Genomic DNA, 23,693 nt, shown 5'->3' on the forward strand with positions numbered 1-23,693 from the left:
TAAAAGTTACTTTACATAAACGTCTTTATTCTTTCATACGTATAAAGTCTTATCTATCCATGAATTGTGCGAATTGTAGAATCCCAACCATTTAACGTATACTTGATTACCACGTTTCCTTAAAACTTTTTCAATGAGATATACATCAGGATACATAGCTTTCTGTAGTTCTTGCTCGTAAAAACCTCCAACAATTGGATTGCCTTTATAATCTCTTAAATGATAAGTGATAGACTTTGTTTTCACAACTTGTTGAATAGTAATAATCTCACTAGACCAGTTAGGAGTGTATCCTTTTTCGAAAACGTGTTTAGACTTGCTCACACATACTTTATCGCCTACTTGAAATTTAGGGCTCTTAACAAAAAGACGTCGGTCGTAAGAGAATCGTCTCAACACCTCAATTTCATTCTCTTTAGTTACGTCTTTTGGCTTCATATCTATCGTACGATGTTTTCGATTATTGTAAGATTTCAATAAATCAGCTAGAATGTTGATCCATTTGTAATTTCCTTGAAGACTGAATTTTTTCCACATGACATTTTTTAGCGTGCGATTGAAACGTTCACAAATAGTTGCCTTAAGATTGCTATAGGTTGAATATAGATTTATCTTATACTTTGTCATTAGTCTTTGAAAATTTGAATTGTAGAATTCTTTGCCATAATCCACATGTAGATTTCTAGGAGTGCGTCGTTTTTTTAATATATACTTCATTGCATAATCAACATCTACACCAGTTTTTTGTTTCACAGGAACTGCCCAAGCATACTTTGAAAATATATCAATGACAGTTTTTTTTTTTTTTTTTTTTTTATTTTAACGTCGCTCTATTTATGCTCCATCAGTGCTAATTAGCGACGGAGGCTTGCAATGTGTTTGAGAACAAAGCACATGAAACTTTTTTCAGAGGTGCTTGTATCAGCAGGAACTGGGAATCGAACCCGGGCCTACCGGGTGCGAGTCCGTCGCCCTACCGACCGAGCCATTGCAGGCCTCAAATCAATGACAGTTAATAGATATCGAAAGCCTTTGTTCTCTCTCGAGTAGCCTTGCATCTCTACAAGATCAGCTTCCCATGTCTCATCTATTCCACGTACATCAACTTTTCTACGGGGATAGTTTCAACGTGCTGGTTTATGTAACTCATCCACCACTCTTTGATGTTTCATTATTTCAATCTATTTGTTATAATTGAATGAATGAAAAGTCAGACGGCGTAATCCTTACTTCTTTCTCCTTATTATTATCATTATTATTTGCTTGTAAATATTGAATCGCTTCTCCATACGATCGTAATTCTATTCTTATTATATTTAAAGATTTTTTAAGATTATTTATTGTAGTCGTAAGCATATCGACGTTAGCTTCACTAGTTTTTTGTAGATTATTTATTGTAGTCGTAAGCGTAGCGACGTTAGCTTCACTAGTTTTTCGCAACGTTCGTAAGTTTACAGCATCGTTACTCTCCTGAGGATCGGCTATATAACAAATTCTTTTGTCATTCGCGTCGTATTGTCCGTCTTCAGTGATATTATACCCTATACCAGGAGGACCTCGATTACCCTCATTTTTTTTATTCAATATACGTCCAAACACATCAACACTCATTTTATTACTGATATTTAGGATTCTCTTAATATACAGGGTGTTCCAGACCACCCGTACACCCCCTCTAGAATCCAAAATAATGGATTAATCAAAAACTGCTTCAGACAAAAGTTGCTGGGCTTCGAGGGGGACATATCCGTACGACCTTGACTTTGACCTTGGAGGTCATGTTCAAGGTCATTTCAAGGTCAACTTTGTTTTTTTAAATAGGAACCCCCATTTTTGACCCCGGATTCGGAAAGAGCGGGAAATTTTACGTCCAAAACGGTATTTTTAAATTTTTTTTCATGGCCTTGAGTAGGTCGATTTAAGGTCAAATGCTTGAAAAACTGCCTAAAAGCGTTTTTTTAATTTTTAAGATATCGAAAAATGACCTCTACAAAATTTGTTCAGAACAGAGTCGGCCACCCAATGCACCAAAAACCTTTGACCTTTAACCTCATTTTGAAGGTCATTTCAAGGTCGAACTGTTTTTTGTAATGGAAATCCCTCTTTTTAACCCCGGATACGCACATAGCGCGAAATCCGACGTTTGGATAAGGTATTGTGTTGAGTTTCGCGCTATGTGCGAATCCGGGGTCAAAAAGAGGGGTTTCCATTACAAAAAACACTTCGACCTTGAAATAACCTTCAAAATGAGGTTAAAGGTCAAAGATTTTTGGTGCATTGGGTGGCCCACTCTGTTCTAAACAAATTTTGTAGAGGTCATTTTTCGATATCTTAAAAATTAAAAAAACGCTTTTAGGCATTTTTTCAAGCATTTGACCTTAAATCGACCTTCTCAAGGCCATGAAAAAAAATTTAAAAATACCGTTTTGGACGTAAAATCTCCCGCTCTTTCCGAATCCGGGGTCAAAAATGGGGGTTCCTTTTTAAAAAAACAAAGTTGACCTTGAAATGACCTTGAACATGACCTCCAAGGTCAAAGCTAAGGTCGTACGGATATGTCCCCCTCGAAGCCCAGCAACTTTTGTCTGAAGCAGTTTTTGATTAATCCATTATTTTGGATTCTAGAGGGGGTGTACGGGTGGTCTGGAACACCCTGTATATAGCCAGCTTCACGTAATTCTTCAATAATTGAATAAATTTCATTAACATGACTAGAATTACCGGCGGTTTGTTCGGCAATAAGCAATCTCAATCGATCAACGAGCTCGTTTGGATCATTCCAATATACGTAATCAAATAACGTTCCTTTTCTAGCTATTTTATAGTTAGGAAAAAGACCTCTTCCATCAATAGTCGATTTTCGCTTCTTAGCGCTACTGCTCAAAGATAAATTTGGACCAATATACCATTTGTTTCGTATCTCTTTCGATGAGCGTTAGAGATTTCAAGAATTTTTATATAATTTTCAATATCCAATGAACTGATTAATTTAGAATCAGTTTCTTTACGAAAGAGAAGTTCCACTAAACCAAGCGTCTTGCTGTATGCTTTATCATTCACAGTCACGTTATCGTTTTGGAAGGAAATTGGAGAATTGCCTATGACATATGTATTTTCATGTAAGCGAACACCAAATGTATTGTCTAAATTACTTTTCTGCTGAGGTTCATGCAATAGTCGAACATAGTTTCCTACAATCGAATCATCTGTAACGGTGCCGGTGGATTCGACCTGCACCGTGTGTTCCCCATCTCTCCCTACCATCGGCGATGACTCATGGCAGACCTATAGCACATAATTCACGTGCCTGATGCATGCCTGTATGTTTTCAGCATCGCCACCGCAACGAGCAAGAAGAAGAAGGATAGAGAGAGGCAGTGGCATTGGTCGGCAAGAGCGCCTGTTACTATGCGCTCTTGTAGGAGAGAAAGAGAGAGAGAGTGAGAGAAAGAGAGAGATAAGAGAGAAAGAAAGAACGCGATTAGTGTAGGCAGGCGCGTGACACTAGCTGCACTTGACGGTGCCGCGTGCCGCCGATTAGGCAAGAGAGTGGGGAGAGCGTGAGAAGCAGTCTCTCACGCACTCGGAAGCGTACTCGCGACGGGCAGTAGAAAGTGGCCATTAGCAGAGAGAGGTGTGCTGACCCCCTGCAGTCAACCGCAAAGAAAGGACTAGAGGAAATCGAGACGACATCAGTATCGGCTACAGATCTAGCCTATCTTTCGTCGAGTCTCCCGGCCACGGACAGATTTGCCTGCAGCCAGACGCTAATACCATCTTCGGCGAGGTCCTGCATCGGAGATCTTCAATTGTCAGGTCAACTTCTAATCTCTCTCTCTCTAATTCTCACTCTAAGGCTCTCACGGGCCGGCGCGGCTGGTTTGGTTGTTAGCCTAAGTTTAATTATATTGAGTCGGTATCGAGATGGCAAGGCGCTAACGTGCCGGCCATCTCTTTCAGCGATCGTAGATTGTAGTGTAGATAATAAGACGCGCGTTTGAATGTCCGAACTGTATGCTCAGGGTAGCATGATGTAATAAAGGATTTATTAGGATAAAGGGAATGATTATTGCGTCCACCTTTCTCTTTACCTTGTCAGGAGCGATATACCGCCTCCCTTGCCCTCCCCCTTTTAAATAATTGGTAATAGCGATAGGTGCATCGGCGTTGCAAGCCGACTCTATTACACATCCAATAGCTGTTGACTCTGTTCTGTAGTTATATTTGAACTACTTTTGTTCAAATTTATAGCAGTTGTATCAAGTGATGATTCATCATGATCATCATCATTATCATCAATAGAAATAGCAGACTCAAATGTAGTATCAAGCGGTTGTAATGTAGAATTTAATTCATTAGCAGTACTATTGAAATATCTAGATTTATAGGGACTGTCAGTTGCTACTTCTGACTTGAAAACATTATCGAACTCGATTTTATTTTTATTTTTCGTTGGCTGTTCAGCAGTAGTAGCGTTACTTTTATCAGTAGTTGCCTCTACGAGTTTCTTCAATGGATCAACCATAGGTTTAAAAGTTTCATGCAATGTCTTTTCTAAATCAGCTTTACCGCGTTTTATTAGTTGATACTTGCGTCTTATGGCATCACGAGCCATGGATAATTATGCTCTCATGCTCGCTGAAAGCATGATACTCTATATCATTAATAGGCTCTACAGATACTATTAAGCAATAGTTCACCATGTCTTTTTTCTTGTTTTTCCGTCTCCACCACTCTATCGAAATTAATGACTTGAAGCTTAAGAGGTTGTTCTTTGAAATCCATGTTGTTTACTCATCATCGACATCTCAATGAATGAGTTGTTAGGTATAAAAAGTCTGCTTATATATCTTTTATTTCATTAACATGCTGTCTTTCGAAGAAGTATGATCACGTACTATAAAAGAAAGACTGGTGGTGATCTAGTGAACGAGATTATAAATAACTTGCCTATTGAAGCTCACTTACCTGGATATCAGCATTGTGGTCCTGGTACAAAATTGAACAAACAATTGGCACGTGGAGATCCTGGTAAAAATCCACTAGACGTTGCTGGTAAAGAACACGATATTGCTTATGCGCAAAATCTGGAGGATATTGCGACAAGAAATAAAGCTGACGAAATTCTAGCTAACAAAGCTTGGGAAAGAGTGCAAGCTAAAGATAGCAGTTTTGGTGAGAAAGCAGCTGCCTTCACTGTAGCCAACATTATGAAAGTTAAAAGTAAGCTTGGTATGGGTGTTGCTGTGAAGAAAGGTAGTCAGAAACGAGGTAGAAAATTTAAAAAACGCGAATAGAAATATAAATGATTATTTTATAAATAGAATTATCATTATTATTTATAAATAGAAATAATAGAAAGAAATGTAGAAAAATCAAAAAGCCGTCAGTTAAATTGAATAAAATTATTAAGACGGTCTCGAAAAGTAGTGTGCCTAACAATAGAGCTCTTGTAGTTATTCGTTCGGCTATAAAAGGAGCCAAAGAAGCTGTGAAAAAAGCTGGCGGTAGAAGTAAAATAAATATACCCCGTATTTTACCTATTCCCAGTAAAGTTGGTCGAGCGATTCCTTTTTTAATTCCATTATTTGCTGCTTTAAGCGCCACTGGAGCTCTAGCTGGAGGAGCTGCTTCAATAGCAAAAGCCGTTAACAGTGCTAAGGCCGCTCAAAATTAATTGAAAGAAGCTCATAGACATAATAAAACTATGGAAGCTATTGCTATTGGTAAAGGACTTTATTTGAAACCATATCGTAAAGGTTATGGCCTTCATCTGAAACCATATTCAAGTGGAAAAGGTTTAAAAAAAAAAGCTCGAAATAACTTTACCTAATCGAGCACTGACAGATAATGATATAAGAAAATATGCTAAAATACTAAAAATTGGAAATTTTCGAGCTGTTTTCATGCGTAATGCTCTGCCAGCTGATGGACCACGATATAAAGAGTCAGCTATTGTAAATTTAGAGGATAAACGTGGACCAGGTATTCATTGGGTGGCATACAAAAAGAAAGGTGATGAGGTTATGTATTTTGATAGTTTTGGTAATCTACAACCACCTATAGATCTATTGCTTTATCTCAAAGTTAATAGAATCATGTATAATTATATTAGATATCAAGATTTTAATACATATAATTGCGGCCATCTTTGTCTCAAATTTCTTTTAAACAAACTATAGAAAAGACGACTAGTATATAAAATACTCATTCAAAGAATGACTATCATTTGACATGAATCTGTCATGGAGAATACACTAACATGAGTATCTCAGGAACATCATCCATACTCGAAACATATTATTTTCCACCGATCGAATTAATACCAAACAAAAAATACGTTCTTGGTCTAGTTGAGCTATTAACATTTAATTCAATACCAAACATTGACGTTGGTTATAATAAGTTTTACATTGAAGGTCAAGAAGCTATCACTTTACCAACTGGTAGCTACGAAATAGAAGATATTGAAAGCTTTCTCCAAGAAGCATTAGCATCTAAAGGTATATCGTTTAGCCTGAAACCAAATAATAATACTTTGCGTAGTGTCATTCAGTGCGGTCAAAAAATACATTTTGAACCAGAAGATTCTATTGGATCAATTTTAGGCTTCACTAGACGCACGCTCGTTGAAAATGAAACACATAGTTCTGACTTACCCGTCACTATTCTCAAAGTCAACGCTTTACGTGTAGAGTGTAATATTACTACAGGCTCTTACATAAACGATCGCAAAGTACATACTATACATGAATTTTTCCCAGCAGTCCCACCTGGATATAAGATTATAGAAGTTCCCTCTCAAGTCATTTACCTTCCAGTCGTTGTGAGGAGCATTGATCATTTTCAAATTCATATAGTTGATCAAGACGGAAACCTAGTTAACTTTCGAGGAGAAGTCATCACAGTGCGAGTACATATAAAGACCATATCTTAGTAATGGGTATCATTTACAATATAAAGTCCGGTCGAGGCTATATTAAGAGACAAAAATGTCAATCAACAACCAGTCAACAGCGAGCTATCAGACCGCTCACACCTCAGAACAGTAATTCCTGAAAAGCTTGAGACTGAAAGTCGTCGAAAATCGTGGAAGAAAATATTGTGCATATTAGTGTGCTGTATAAAACAACAACAACAATATGGAGGGAATTCTAGACATTCATTCAGGTGTCGCTTTCGATGAGGCTATAGCTCATTATGAAGTTCATACGTATCAGCCTTATTCATTATCATATTTCAATAATAGTGATGAAATCCATATAGCAATTCAACATCAAGATTTATCTCTGCTTCCATCACGCAGTATGATTCATATTTGTGGTCGGTTGACCAAGCCGTACGGTACTACGCCAGTGGAGAACACTTTATTAGTCAACAACGCCCTCTGTCATTTGTTCGAGGGAATACGATATGAAATAAATGCTATTGAAATTGATAAAGTGAAAAATGTAGGCTTAACGAGCCTCATGAAAAATTGGCTTTCACTCAATCCATGTCAAAGCTCTATCGCTGAAAATGCCGGATGGAATGGTGATAACAATGAAGTTTTAATATGTAACGCTCAAGGTTTTTTTGATGTGACTATCCCTCTCAGTATGTTGCTGGGCTTTGCTGAAGATTATCGGAAAATTGTAGTCAATGTCAAGCATGAACTTATTCTCACAAGATCAAAAGATGATTTGAATGCTATTTTAAGTATTCCAGTAAGGAATCCTGATGCTTCAGAAAAATCAAAAATTACTTTAACTAAGGTTGAATGGTTGATGCCATATGTGATGGTTGCAGACAAAGAAAAAATCAAATTACTCAATCATATTGGACGAGATCGTGCAATTACTATGAGTTATTGTACTTGGGAAATGTATGAGTATCCAAAATTACCTCGTACATCAAAGCATGTTTGGAGTGTTAAGACTTCCAATCAATTGGAAAGGCCTCGCTTTGTTATTTTAGCTTTTCAAACTAAACGTAAAAGTTCAGCAAGTGTTAATTCTAGTAATTTTGATCATTGTAATATTAGTAATGTGAAGTTATTCCTCAATTCACAATGCTATCCGTATTGAAATCTCAATTTAAATATCAATCAAAATCAGTTTGCTGTTCTCTACGATATGTATACTAATTTTCAAACGCTTACTATGGTAAAGAAAACGAGCCGTTACTCAATAAAAAGGATTTCATTAATAAAGTGCCGTTAATAGTTATAGACTGCTCCAAACAAAATGAAACATTAAAAAGCGCTCCAGTCGATGTTCGCCTAGAATTTGAAACTCGGACCGATTTTCCTAAAGATACTGCAGCCTACTGCTTAATATTACACGATCGTATTGTACAATATAATCCAATTAGTGGTGATGTTAAAAAATTAGTTTAAAATTAACAAGACATCAATCTACACGATGCTTTTCAATAAAAAGAAAATAAAATATATATATATTGTTAGAATTTAATACAAACTACCTATAATCATAGAGAGAGAGAGAGAGAGAAGCATACACACTAAACGGCGTACACACCTAGCAAGCTAGAGACGCTACCCCCTCTCTGAGAGCCCAAACTTAGCCAGCATAAGCTTACTATCCTCCCTACTATAGAAGGAGAATGAGAGATACCATCATATTGCTTACTAAATACCCTACCAACTTCTACAGCATCCTACCTTACCAACCTATGTAGGTGAATGTTGGTGGGTGAGTGGGTGAGAGTAGGTAGGTGGGTAGAGTAGGTGAATGGGGGTGGGGCACTGGTAGATCCTAAGTAAATTAAAACATTATTAATTTTTTATTTTAGTTTAATTTATTACTTTTTTTATAAATTTTACAAAATTAAAAATACAATTTTTTTTCTTTTTAATATTATTATTATTTAATTTTTTTTATCCGACGACTTTAGAGGGCCGAGTCGGCTTCCTCACTGTTGGTTGAGCCGGAATCAAAATCACTTTCCGTCGAACACACTCAACGTTTTTCACCAACGGAATTTTTTTCTGTAAAAAAATTTTATAATTATTATTTTTAATTTAAATTTATTAATTCTTTCTATAACGTAATTACTTACATTAGCAGTTAAATCGAGTGGTTTATCGATTTGGGTATCGTCTCCTCTTTAACTGCGGATGTTGCTGTAGATAAGGTTGCTGTTGACGTCGCTGGCGATGTTGACCTCGACGTTGCTGATGACGATGATAATGTCACCGACGCAGATGATGTTGACATCCTCGAAGATGGCACATTACCTTGATTCATCATGGCGGTTGTTGATGGTGCAGCAATCTTGTTTATGCTGGAAAGCCTTCGCTTAACTTTCGCAGCAAGTTCGTCTTGCTCCGCTTTAGCTAAGTCGGCTTTCCGTTTCCGCTCCAATCGAGCGGATTCTTGCTGCCTCCTCATAGCGTCCACACGCTTATGTTGCTCCAACTTTGCCTTGACGCGATCATTGACAATCTTGTCAATTTGATACGCGACTTGATGCGCCATCATTCTGGCCGCCATAGATTCCTTGATCCACTGAAAAGAGATAAGACAATTAAATATTAATAAAAAATATAAATTGATATAATTTTATAATAATACTTACTTGTTGAACAGTAGCTTTTATCTCTCGGATTTGCAGTCCTTGAGGACTGCTCTCCTCCACAAATCGTTGCAACTGAAAAATAAATGATAATAAATAAATGAATAAATAAATAAATAAATATACGATAAAAAATACTTACAGTTATTAATATTAAAATTAAGAGCCGATATAACGGCTCATTTGCTACGTTCTGTACGGTAGGAATAGTAAGCTGAAATTGAATAATAATATTATTAAAAAATTCTAAAAGTTATTTTAATTATTTTTAAATTATTTAAAATTATACTTACAGTTTCTAAAAACTCACACGCTTTAATAATATTTTCCATTGTTGTTGTTTTTCTTTTTTATTAATAAACTTTATAAAAAATATAAAAACTTACTAATGTTTAAATAATAAACAATCAGCACTTCACTGTGAACAACTCGAAGTTTCCTTTAAGACTGACCAACGAAAACCCTACTGAACACTCACACTATTATCAGGTACAAATTTTCTACAATATATGTAACGCTACACACAAACGTAGAAATTCTTTGAGTGAGATAGGACGTTTGGTGTACCCATTCCCACCCCATGTAGGCTAGAAAGTTTGTCACTTTCTAAAAACTCTATAAATCTTGACGTCCCGCTGACTTTATGGTCATCCGCAAAAAAACACATTAAATGCAGATGGTCACGCGTCCGCGCTAATGAGTTTGTTTGACCATCCTTAAACCGTCTATGATCTGCATTTGCGATAGTCATAAGCAACATAAGATAAGAGTGAAGGTAGTAAGCATAGATGCTCACTCTTTCTGAAAGTAGTGGAGAAGCTTGATCACCCTCAAACCAGCTGTGATCTACATTTATGATAGACATAATCAACTTAAGATAATAGGGTAGTTAGTAAGCATAGCTGATCATGCGCTCCCCTCCTCCTCGCACAGTGGTCCACGCTGAGTCAGAGCTAGAGAGAGAACATACGTTTAATACTACTATAGTAGCGCATCCCCATCAGGCCAGAACTATAGACAGCATGCGCTCCCCTCCTCCTCCGCACGCTCAGGCCCTATACCAAATGTATACGTGTGTAGCTAATATACACAATATGCATCCTCTAAGGTACATGTGGCATTGGCTCTAGTAGTAGAACGCTAGCCTGCCAATCCAGAGGACTCCGGTTCGATTATCCGGTCTGTCTCTTCATTTTTTTCAAAAAATCGTCGCTATTTTCTACTCGTTTCAATCTCAATGTAGCAAGTAAATTGTTAATAATATATATTTATAACTTTAAAAAAAAAAAAAAAAAAAAAAACATTTAAATTTAATTAGACTGAAAGCACTAGGTATAGGGTCCCTGGGGACTAGGAGCCCTAGGGACTAGGAGCCCTAGAAACCTTCCTCAAAACTTATAAACAATTATTAACATTAATAATAATTAACATGGAAGGGTTAGAGGCCAGGGAATCAAAGGGTTAAACCAAGGGACCCCCCACGAATATTGTTAATAATAATTGTTAACAATAATAATTATTATTAACATGAAAGGGTTAAGCCAGGGGGCAAAGGGTTAAGCCCGGTGGGGCCAAAGGGTTACAGACCCCCGCAGGTACATTGCTATACTACTGATATAATCTCTGCTATTTTCCATTGAGAGGGAAAATAGCAACGGCGGAAACCTGCATTTAGAACTATTGTTATATATCTTATTGCTATTAGGAGTAGTGTTTTGATCATTTTCCCTGTAATTTTATCATATCCGGGAGTTTTTTTTCTGATTGATATTGTTAATTATTTGTAATACTTCCTTTAATTTCATTTTTTTTATTGGTATGTCTTTTTGAAAATCTGAGTTTTCTAATAGAATTTTTTCTTCTTGTTCAATGATTAAATGAGGTTTAAAGACTGAGTATAGATGTTTTGCGAATATTTCTGTTTTTTCCTCGTCAGATCTGGCCCAATTACCACAGTTTTTTCTGATGGGTGGTATAAATGAGGTTGGTCTATTCAATCGTTTAGTTACTTTCCATAATGAATAATCCGTTATTTTTGTTGGACTGAGAGCTTTTAGACTATTTTTCATTTGTTTATTTTTGTCTTCGTATAACATATTCTTTAAATCTTTAATTGCTATGTTTAGTTTCTTTTTGTCTTGAGTCGATCTTGTTATTTGGTACCTTTACTTTTATTTTTTTAGCAATATTTTTCGGTATGATTTACTGTATTTCTTACTATTTGCAGTAGTGAAGTACTTATAAATAGCTTCAGTTAGGATTGACTTTAAATTTGTAATGTTGCTTTCTATGTCAGTAGCTGTTTTAAGTGGAACATTGTATGTTAGCCGTTTCTCAATAAAGAGAGTGTATTTATTCCAGTCAGTTATTGTGAAGTTGTTTTTATTTTGATTTACTTGCGAGTGTAGAGTGATTAATACTGGAGAGTGATCTGGTGTTAAATCTAAGCATGAAGATGTTTAAAAATATTTGTTATTTATACCTTTTACTATTGCAAAGTCAATTAAGTACGGTAACTTGTTGATATCAGTTGGCCAGTATGGTAGTTCACCGGTTGATATTGGAAAACAGTTGCTTTTTGTATAGCGTCGTAAAGTATTCTGTCTCTATAAGTAGGAATTGATGATTTGGATCCCCACCACGTGTGCTTCGCATTGTAGTCACCTCCAGCAATAAAGAGATTTCCTACTGTTTTGAAGAAGTCTCCCAGTCTTCTTTTGTTATTACTTTATTGGGAGGACAGTATATAACTGATACTGTTAAGGGGCCTTTGTTGTTGCTTATGATGATACTATCTGCTTGAAGATAAATTTCACTTGAGTACGCATGAACAAAATGTTTTATTTTTATTTTAATTAATATCGCTGTTCCTCCATGGGCTTTGTTGAGTGGGTGATTTGTGTTATGTACAGTGTAATTTGGAATATGTAGGTAGTTTTTGTTGGTAAAATGTGTTTCTATTATTAACATAATATCAATATCTTCGTAGATTCAAAATGCTTTTAATTCTAGAAATCTCTGCATTAATCCGTTTATGTTCCAGATACTTATTTTCAGTGAATTCATAAAGCTAATTTACTCACTAATGTTGTTAACAGATTTAACACAGTGTCTATCCTTTCCATTAGTTTTTCCATCATGTGTTCGAGTTTATTTGTATATTCTTCTTTTATGTGATTGTTTGTTTCTGACTGATTGTTTGTTTTTATTCCTCTGTTGTATTCTGTTTATTTTAATTTGCCGTTACTTGGGCATACGATATGTTTGATATCACCCTGTTTTCGTTTGTATTTAGATTAGGCTGAACTTGGCTATTGTTTTTATTCTTAATCTGGGAAATAATTTTTGTTGCAACTCTTTACGAATTGGACATCCTTTGTAACTTGCTGTATGGTTACCTTTACCATTTACACATGTTACTTCTTTAATTTTTTCTTTGATTGGATACTCCTTTGTTTTGTGATTTAGTGCACATTTGACACATACCGCTCTTTTATAGCAGTAGTTTTTTATGTGACCGAATTCTTGACAGTTTTGACATTGAGGGGTGTCTCTTTTTACGTTTGGTGGTTCAAATTTTATTACTGAATTTAATAATCTGTTAATTTGATATATTTCTTGGCTATTGTGATTGTGTTCAATTTCAACAGTAAATAATGGCATTGGAAGTTTTGTAACTTTCTGTAGCATATTGCGAATACGTATCACTTTATGTCCGTATTCTTCAATAGCTTTTTTAATATCATCAATATCGACTGATGGATGCATACTTCTCAGGATGACTCTGAAACCTTTGTCCTCTTTGCGCTGATAGGTGCAGAATTGAGTATTTTTCTCTTTTAATGCGTTTACGATCTGCAGGTATTTTTCGGACGTCGTCGGTTGTATTCTCACTTCATTGTTAGCTAACACTTTCAAAGTGTAACTGTCCTTAGCTACCGTGTTAAGAACGTTTTCCAGCAGACGTATGTTCTCTACGTAATAGACAAAAATTGGGGGTGCTTTGTCTTGTGTAATGTTACCTTCATTGGATTTTGCACGATTCTCTCCCTGACTTTGATTTTCATTGTCATTTTGTTGCAGTACAGAAAATTCATTACCAGATTGGCTTAACTAGTAATCTGTTAATTGCGCTTGTTTTTTATTGGGAGTTTGTTCTTCCTGGGCTGGTACGCAGCCTTTTATAATTTCCCCGTATTCATTTTTCCGTTTGGTTTGTTCTTCGGGTACACATATCGTCCCCTGGTTTTATTTCCATGTTTGGCTATTATGCCCCTTTATTATAAGGTTAGTGGTTTGTGTAGTCTCCACACTTGATTTGCAAACTATCACTTCACTTAGTTGGCTTATAGGTTTACTTTCAAGAGAACAGAGCGCAAATAACACGTCTGGCTTCCTTGAGGTTCAAACATAAACTATCTCAGAAAATAGCTGAGTCTTTATTTCGTTCAATACTCGCGCTGCTAGGCAAGGTAGGATTATGAATCCTCTTACCGTAGTAACAAGCGAATTTATACTTGCGAAAACCGTTCCTTTTTACGCTTGGTAGCCCCTACAACGCTATTTTTGATATTCACATAAACTTTGTACAGGTTTTGTTGCAAAATGGCTCGCTCGAAATTGAAAATTAGTGACTTAAAAAATCAAGTAGAAGATGACGAATTTTTTAATATGAATCGTTTATCCAGGAAAAATAGCCTCTTAAAATTATAAGTGATTTAAGTTAGATATTTAAATAACAAGGAATTTACAATAAATTTACGGAAAAGTTTTACATAAAAAAATCACTCATGATAAGTGGAACATTATTCAAAATAAAAACCACTAACTTAACAATCCATTTATGAATAATAATTAAATAACGAATTCGTAAATTCCTTTTTTAGCCATTATAAAATCAACAAACGGGTAACAATCGCTATCAGTAAATTTATTGGTATATACATTCGAATCGTTATCTTGCAACGTAATTTTAATTGTTTAAATAAATTATAAATTTTTTATTTATTAATAACTGAGTCGAAAATCAGTTATCAAAGTGTCAAATTCTTGCTTACCTGTCTTAAGGTGCTAGGATCACTGTTGTATATTCGAATTTACATCATATTCATTTGTTGCAAAATTACTAGTGATATTTACTTGTAAATTAAATTAAACTTACAAATACATATTGAATGACTATAGCAACTTGAAATTCAAGATTAGCGCATGAAAATTGACTAAAAATGCTTTTGTCCGTTAAAAAAAACTTTGCAATCATCGATTTTGCATTGTAAACAATAATTTTCCCACGCTCGTGACGTCAGGCTCCTTATATGATCTTGTTTTCGCCGATGTGCCCTAACACATTTACGCGTATATGAGAAGAGCGCCTTAGCTCAAGTAGCGCTTTTCTTTAGTTTTCTTGTGTATGACGGGTTGCTGTTTTGCAGTGGAAGATGAAAGAAAAGGCAAATCAGACTGGACCGTTACAAGATAAATTAAAACTATCGGGATCCATGAAATTAGTAGCTTTTATCTTTCCAATTTGCTCGTCCCGGTTCAAGCGTCGTTGCGCAAACCAAACAGAGCACCTGAATAACGTCCGCCTTAGACGTTCCTGAGAGAATGACCCGGACGTCACAAAAGTGATATTCAAACGTTCATAACTTTTTTTAGGTGATGTGCACATCACCTCCTCTAATTTTATCTTACAGCTTGTGATGAGTAGAATAACATATTTTTAGCGCATTTCTTTAAATCAATCCAGTCAAGAAGTTATAAGGAAAGAAGTAAAAATATCGTGAATTGATAAAATGGTGTCATGCTTATTTTATGAATTGTTTTTGCAGCAATACTTAGTGGCACGCCTATAAAAATCATATTTATCTATTATTTGTACACCTATAATTAAGAAATTAGACTGGTAATAGCTTCGATCAAAAAGTTTTAGCTATGTAAAAAACAAACAAGGTGTTTTATCCTAATCATGTTCCGTTTGTATGAGATGTTTTTTGTTTATAATGCAGAGAAATAAACTTTTACAGACTGGATCATTACAGGTACTGTTAAGAAAGAATATTTTTGATTAGAAAAATTATTGGAATATCTAATATATAATATACAATACTTAAAACTATTGTCATCCACGGAAACTAAAATTTCCGTGGAAAACCCTATATGCATCAATGATCTAAGCTTTATTTAATATGTTACCTTGGTTTATTACAAAAAAGCATCTCTCTTAAAAGAAAGTATACTGATTCTCTAACGTACTATTCAATTTAGCCAAATAAAGGTTATGGAAGGATGTGTAGTACGTATATACTAAATGCTAAAAAATATTATTTACAAAATTTTTTTAAATATAGATTAAGTTATAAAACATCATGATGTGTAACAAGCAGCAAATAATACATTAGTATAAGTAGCAATAATTAGAAAGTATTCAGAAATGATTGCACAGGTATACAAGATTTTATATTATAAGCGAGCTATAGTATTACCGAAAGCTTTCGGTGCGCTAAATCCAAATCTGGCCTCAGAATTATTCCATCACGTTAGGTTTTTGAGATATCCTAACCCTAGAAGTGTAAAAAGTACTGTTTTTTGATATATTTAAGGTTATGTACCATCGTAAATAAATTTTTTCACAAAAAACTATTTAAAGCATCTTAAAGTACAAATCATATCTTTTTAAATGCCATTGAGTTTCCTCAAATATCTTTTTTTATAAATTGTTATATATATGTTTATAAATTTTTCAAAATTCGAAAATCTATTATCCTTTGTTGCACGAATTTTTCGGTTCAGTGGATTTACTCGAACATTGTTACTCGGAGGTTTTTGGAGTCGCTAATCACGAATCTGAAGTCAACGCACACCCGCGCATACACACGCATACGCACGCATTTTTACAAAATTCTAACAGCATCGATTGAAAATTTAAACAATTTTACGTCAGAAATATCTATTCCTGATTTCTATCCCCGATAAAAGATCAACTAAAAAGAGCTAAAGAAAATCGTCCACTTAGGATTTCATGGGTTAATGTATTTTCGAATTTTGAGTAATTTATAAATATGAAAATTTCCAAATGCGATGTCTTGGCAAAAAAAAAGATATTAAGGCAAATTCAACGGCATTTTTAAGGGAAAGATTTGTACGTTAAGATTCTTTAAATAGTTTTCTATGATAAAATTTATGTACGATGCCACACAACCTCAAATATGTCAAAAAATAGTGCTTTTTGCATTTTTAGGTTAGGATATCTTAAAAACCTGACGCGATGGAACAATTTTGAGATCAGATTTGGATTCAGCGCACCAAAATCCTTTGGAAATACCATAGCTGGCTTGTGATACAGAAAATAATCTATTATTTGTATACTTGTGTTATTATATTAGTTTGATAGATAAGTTACATAATAAACTTAGAAAATAATATAATAATAATAGAAGTTGATAATTGTAAAATGAATGAAATGTTTATTATGAATAGCTAGCATAATCAATTCATACAATATGTAGTAAAATTATATCAATTTGTTTTTCGACACTAGTTCATAATTGGACTATTATAACAAATGATATAGAACTTACGTCCATTAACGCTGAATTCAATAACCTGTTTGATTTTCCGACACATTGTATATTTAGATCCTTCAACGTGTTCAGAACAGTCTTTTTTCAGAGCGTCAGGGGGATTATCATCAGCACATCGACTATCTATGTGACTGTTACACTCAAAACAACGCAATGCTTCCACACCTAGTGACATTATTATTATTATTATTATTATTATTATTATTATTATTATTAAATAATTAATATTCTACTTAATAAATATATGATATTATAAATAGTTTTACTCAGAATATGATTGTACAGAATACAATGAAAAAACTATATTAAACTCTTATTTGCATTTGATTAATTATTAGAAGCCAAATACAGTCGGTCGTATAACAAACGGAAACTCAGATGTATTACTAATTTTTTACGTTGAATCAGGTGAGTGGAGACTTTTTACCTCTATTATTGAATATGTGATGAGATATTTTTACTCAGAATCGTTGCTAAGATAAGAATCCAAAAAAGTAGTTTACACATGGATGCACGCAATATCTTCCGTTACGATATATACTGACATTAAAGTTCGATACTTATATTTTTTTATCAAAGTAGTAATAATAATAACAATAGTAACAGCATATTCGTCAATTAATCATACATTATCGGACTACTTTGAGAATCAGGATAATATTACTTTACATATCAAGTTGCAGTCATGACGCTTAGCGGAACGGAGCCGCCCGACGGCTCACTCCTTAAGGAGGTTCTCCAGTAAAGTCTAAATTTCTTACTCATCAATAAATTTGAAATCTATCATACATAACATTAGTATTTGTGTGCAAAAAAAATTTTAGGTCATGATATCGTACGTTTTCCAATAATATAGCGTTTTCAAAATTATCGTTATCATACTCAGACTGCGGCCGTACAAATAAGTTTAGCTTTGCTTTATTGTTATCTTGCATAACCAAATTTATCAGTAATCATAACGGAAGTACAGGTCTTCAATAAAAAATTAATTAGCACCATTCATAAAGTTTTTCAATAAAAAAAACCGTATTTATATTGTCAACTTCCTAAATTGACCCACTATAATTAGTATATATTTCTTTATGAAAGTAACTTAAGGGAGTATGGTGGGTACGTAGTTAGTCAGTTGAGAGAACGCCTCTACTTTATATTGACTCGCTTAGTACCAATCGTAAGTTTGGCAACGTCGCGCATATACTCCGCTCTAAACGCTCAACGTACGTCTGCTACCGCGTGTATTTATTATGCTTGCGGGCTAACCTATAAAAGGTAACCTGATATTATACAGACTGAAAAAATGAGTGAGAAAAATAACTACTGTTATTTCGTAATAATTATTATTTATTTAATATAATAAATAAAATGTTTATTAAATTAATAAATGTGGAGTTTTTTATTAATATGATATAAAAAATTTTTTATTAACATGAACAGAATAATTTTTAATAAAAAAGTGAGCTTCGCTGTCATTCCGAAATCCGCGCCTATACCGAGGCACATGGAGTACATGCGACGTTGCCACGTCGTCAATTCACTGACGAAAATCGTAAATTTACGATATAAATTAGTCAATATCTTTTGTTACAGGCTTTGATTGATAGTTTTGAATGCACCAATGGATTCAGTATTTTTTTCTACGTCCCTCAGAATTTTTTCATAATTTTCTCATTTTTGAATATCTTTATAATAAAAAAAAACAGCGTTTTCCCATAAGATCACATGTTAATTTTAAACATTAATTTCTCGGGTTTGAAGCTCTGAAGGGTCACCAAACTTGAACCATAGCTTAAGTGAACCATAATACACATTTTGTCCAAATTACAAGCAATTCTCATTTTTAATAGTCTTAGCCACCATACTCCCTTAACAAACTAACAAAGCAATAAGCTTTTCAGAGGATGATCGTTAGATATTGAGGTTTCAATTATCATTACAATACCAAGACCTTATCGGCTTATAGAAAAGTTTTCTAATGAAAATCATGCACAAAATGTTCAACTTTGGTTAAGATAGCTAGATGCGATGAAATATTTTTACTCAGAGTCGTTGCTAAAATAAGAATACAAAAAAGTAGTTTACACATGGATGCACGCAATACCTTCAGTTACTATTATTAGTATCTACTTGGAAATAAAATGTATTTATTCACTAATTTATATCGCATACGAGGTGTGATCAAAAAGTAAGGTGAATTTTGAAATTTAGCGGGCTACGTCCGTTCGATCTTCGACTTTTTTATTTGGTTATGTCGGTACACTCCTCTAGAACATACGTTCCAAATTTCAGCTTTGTAGTATGTTTGGTTTGTTTGTGAGAGGCATCAAGGTTAGAAGTGTTTTGCGTGCTCCACGATTTGCTGCTGTCTAAAAACATGGATCAAAGAGTTTGCATTAAATTTTGTGTGAAAAATGGAATCAAATGTTCCAAAACACTTGAAATGCTGAAAGTGGCATACGGTGAGTCTACTTTAAGCCAAAAAAATGTTTACAAGTGGTATAAACTCTTCCAAGAAGGCCGAGAAGACACCGACGACGAACCTCGTTCTGGACGCCCCAGCACATCAACAACTGATGAGAATGTTGAAGAAGTGAAGAAAATAGTGTTGGGAAATCGTCAAATTACCATTAGAGAAATTGCTGATGATATTGGCATCTCATTTGGTTCGTGCCAATCAATTTTGACGAGTGTTTTAGACATGAGACGTGTGTCAGCGAAGTTTGTTCCGAAATTGCTCAATTTCGACCAAAAGAAACGTCGCATGAGCATCGCCCAAGAGCTACCGAATGACGTCAACGATGATCCAGATTTACTCAACAGGGTTATAACAGGTGACGAAACATGGGTATACGGTTATGACGTCGAGACTAAGACTCAATCGTCCCAGTGGAGGCATTCTGGATCACCAAGACCAAAAAAAGCACGCCAAGTTCGATCAAATGTAAAGGTTTTGCTTACAGTTTTCTTTGACTGCAGGGGCGTGGTGCATCATGAGTTCTTGCCACAGGGTAGAACAGTAAATAAGGAATATTACCTGCAAGTTATGCGCAATTTGCGCGAAGCAATCCGCCAGAAACGTCCGAATTTGTGGAAAAATAAAAATTGGCTTTTGCACCATGATAACGCCCCTGCTCACACATCGTTGCTTGTGCGCGAATTTTTGGCTAAAACCAACACAGTAACGATGCCACAGGCACCGTATTCCCCAGATCTGGCCCCCTGTGACTTTTTCTTGTTCCCGAAACTGAAGAGGCCCATGAAAGGACGGCGTTTTGCCACGATTGAGGAGATAAAGACGGCATCGAAGGATGAACTAAACAAGATCACAAAAAATGATTTTTTGAAATGCTTTGAGGATTGGAAAAAGCGTTGGCATAAGTGCATTATATCCGAGGGGGATTACTTTGAAGGAGATAAAATAAAAATTGATGAATAAATAAATATTTTTTGAGAAAAATAAAAATTCACCTTACTTTTTGATCACACCTCGTATATATGTACGATAGCTGCTCGTGCACGTGACATACCACCGTATATGTACACACACACGCGCACGGACCATGTTTAGTACATACAAAGCTTTTTCAATAGTTTTAGAATCAATGCAACTGTACAGGATATTAATATACGAGTAAGTAACTGTAGTTGTGCCAGTAATAGTCGACAATCATATAACTACAGCAGTGTAAGATACACACAATAAACGCAGGATGTTTACTGTCAATTTTTTTTTTCAATATATTTATTTACAATCTGTCTGCTAAATTTTATTATACAATTACAAAATTGGTTACAAAAATATTTTATATAATTTCATGAGGGTACTTCACCATTGTTCTGTACCAATATACTATTGCCGTGCTCTTTTAATTATGAATAAATGACGTTTTGTACTTTTTAAATCTTGAGACTATTGGTGTTATATGAATTAGTAAATGAACTAATTGACTAGACGATTTGAATGTTCCATTATCCTACTGGTATATTTTTTACAATTTGATTCAAGTTCTTCTCTTATGGTCTTAATGTTGACATCCTTCCTTAAGTATTCATTTATTACATATCATGGTGCATCAGTGATGTATCTTATTGTTTTATTTTGAAATTTTTCTATGATATCGATGTTAGACTTTGTGGTTGTGCCTCACAGTTGTATGCTGTATGTCCATACTGGTTTAATTATGGATTTGTATACTAGTAATTTGTTTTTGATTGACAGTTTGGATTTTCGTCCTAGTAACCAGTAAAATTTCCTCGTTTGTAGATTGAGTTATTTTCGTTTGGTACAGATATGGTCTCTCCAGGTAAGTCTTCGATCCAGGTGCATTCCAAAATATTTAGTTTTCTCTCCTTGTGAAATTAGGTGATTATTTATGTATATCGATTGACAGTATCCTTTCTTTTTTGTATAAGTTACTTGAATTGATTTAGTTTCATTTATCATTATCCTCCATTTGTTGAACCATTTAAGAACTGTGTCTAGGTATTTCTGCATTATGTTGGCGGCTGTTATTTCATTAGCATGTGATATTAATATTGCCGTGTCATTTGCGTACGTGGCTATGCTGATGTCTTCCATTTTGGGGAGATCATGGGTGTAAATTAGGTATAAATAGAACCAAGAACACTTCCTTGGGGAACACTGGCTTTTATTGGATAACGTTCTGTTGTTTCATTATTTACTCTTACTTTGAAGGTTCTAGAACTTAGATATGATTCCAGTAGTAAATAAAGTTCTTTTGGTACAATTTTTTTTAGTTTATATAATAGCCCTTCGTGCCAAACTTTATCAAATACTTGTGCTATATCAAGAAATACTGCATTACAGTATTCATTTTTTTCAAAGGTATTTCTTATTTTTGTGGTTATTCTATTTATTTGTTCTATTGTAGCATGATTATTACGGAAACTGAATTGGTGATCTGGTATTATATTTTGTTCTGTTAGTATTTTATGTAGTCTTTTAATTATTATTTTTTCACAAATTTTGGATAAAGTTGGCAGTAGACTGATTGGCCTGTATGAAGTTACTTGTTGGGTCGGTTCACCCGGTTTTGATATAAGTATTATTGTTGCTATTTTCCATACCGTAGGGAAATAGTGCAATCGAAAAATTGAATTTAGCAAAATGGTTATATATCTTACCGCTTTTATTGGAAGTTCTTTTATTAACCTTGCAATTTATATTATCGTGTCCCGGGCTTTTTTTATTTTTATAATGTCGAATTATATGATTTATTTCTTTAGTTTTGATGCTCTTATGTGTGTAATTATTTATATTATTATTTTGAATGTTATTTAATGAATTTTGTTCTTCATCTTTTGTTATTTTACGTTACCGTGGGTTGAATACGTTTTGTAAATGTTTAGCAAAAGTATTAGCTTCATCGATATCTGTTCTAGCTCAAGTCATGTCATTTTTTTTTAAATAGGAGGAGAGAAGATTTGCGGTTGGTTTATTTATTTTTTTTTTTTTTTTGTGAATAATCAGTTGCCTCGGTTACAGTTAGGTTCGTTTAGTAGTTATTTATATTCTAATTTTTTTCGTCGTAGAGAATTTGTTTAAGTTCTTTGATTGATCGATTATATTTCGATTTATCTATTTGTAATCTAGTTTGCTCCCAAATTTTTCTTAATCTTCTTTTTTCTTTAATTTTGTCAGATACAGCTTTACTATAGAGTTGGTTTAATTTGTCTTTTTCTTTATAGGGTATATTGGAGTCACGTTTTTAACAGCATTATAAATAATATTATTTACATTTTCAATTGCAATATCAATATCTTGTTTTGTTTTTAGTGGTATGTTACTCAAAAGCTTCTCATTTAATATTTCTCTGTATAAATTCCAATCTGTTTTTTCATTGTATAAGGGGCTGTTTTTCTTTGAGTTTAATTCTATTGTTGAGACGAAATGAATAATAATTGAGGAGTGATCTGAAGTTAATTCGAGGTATAATTTAGCTGTTATATTTTAGAACATAAGCTGTTTATAATTGCAAAGTCTATTGAGTTCGGTAGTTTATTTATATCGGAGGGCCAGTATGTAGGTTCGTCTGTTAATATTGGCATTAAATTTTCTGTTTTCATCACTGTGTATAGAATTGCTCCTTTTGGATTCGGCGTTATCAATCTAGACCCCCACCATGGATGTTTAGCGTTGTAGTTGCCTCCTGCAAGAAAGCGATTTCCTAGGCTATCACAATATTTTTTGCATTGTTCCTTGGTTATCTTATGTTTTGGAGGGCAATACAATGCTGAAACTATTATTTGACCGTACTTGTCTGTGATTGCGATGTTGGTTGCTTGTAGATAATCATATTTATATGGTTCAATTTCGTGATATTTTATAGTATTTTTAATTAGTATAGCCGTACCTCCGTGTACTTTGCTGTCTGGATGATTTGTAGTGTATAACATATATCGTGGTATTTTTAGAAAATTTTTATCGGTGAAATGTGTTTCAGATATTAGCATTATATCTATATTGTTTTCTATGAGAAAAGGTTTTAATTCCATACTTCTTTGCGCTAAACCGTT

The 23,693-nt window shown here is 34.3% G+C and overlaps 1 protein-coding gene across 2 annotated transcripts in view; it reads right to left on the bottom strand.

Annotated features, from left to right (window-relative positions):
• Nucleotides 1-23,693, bottom strand: part of LOC131663792 (uncharacterized) — a 235,802-nt gene that overhangs the window by 103,150 nt on the left and 108,959 nt on the right. For both annotated transcript variants that reach the window (XM_058934439.1, XM_058934432.1), the window contains exon 2: nucleotides 17,157-17,324. In XM_058934439.1, the coding sequence (XP_058790422.1) occupies nucleotides 17,157-17,324 (168 nt within the window). The remainder of the gene's footprint in view (nucleotides 1-17,156; nucleotides 17,325-23,693) is intronic.

Source organism: Phymastichus coffea, unplaced genomic scaffold (genome assembly GCF_024137745.1).
Source record: "Phymastichus coffea isolate CEN01 unplaced genomic scaffold, Cenicafe_Pcof_1.1 PCOF00002, whole genome shotgun sequence".
Taxonomy (NCBI): Eukaryota; Metazoa; Arthropoda; class Insecta; order Hymenoptera; family Eulophidae; genus Phymastichus; species Phymastichus coffea.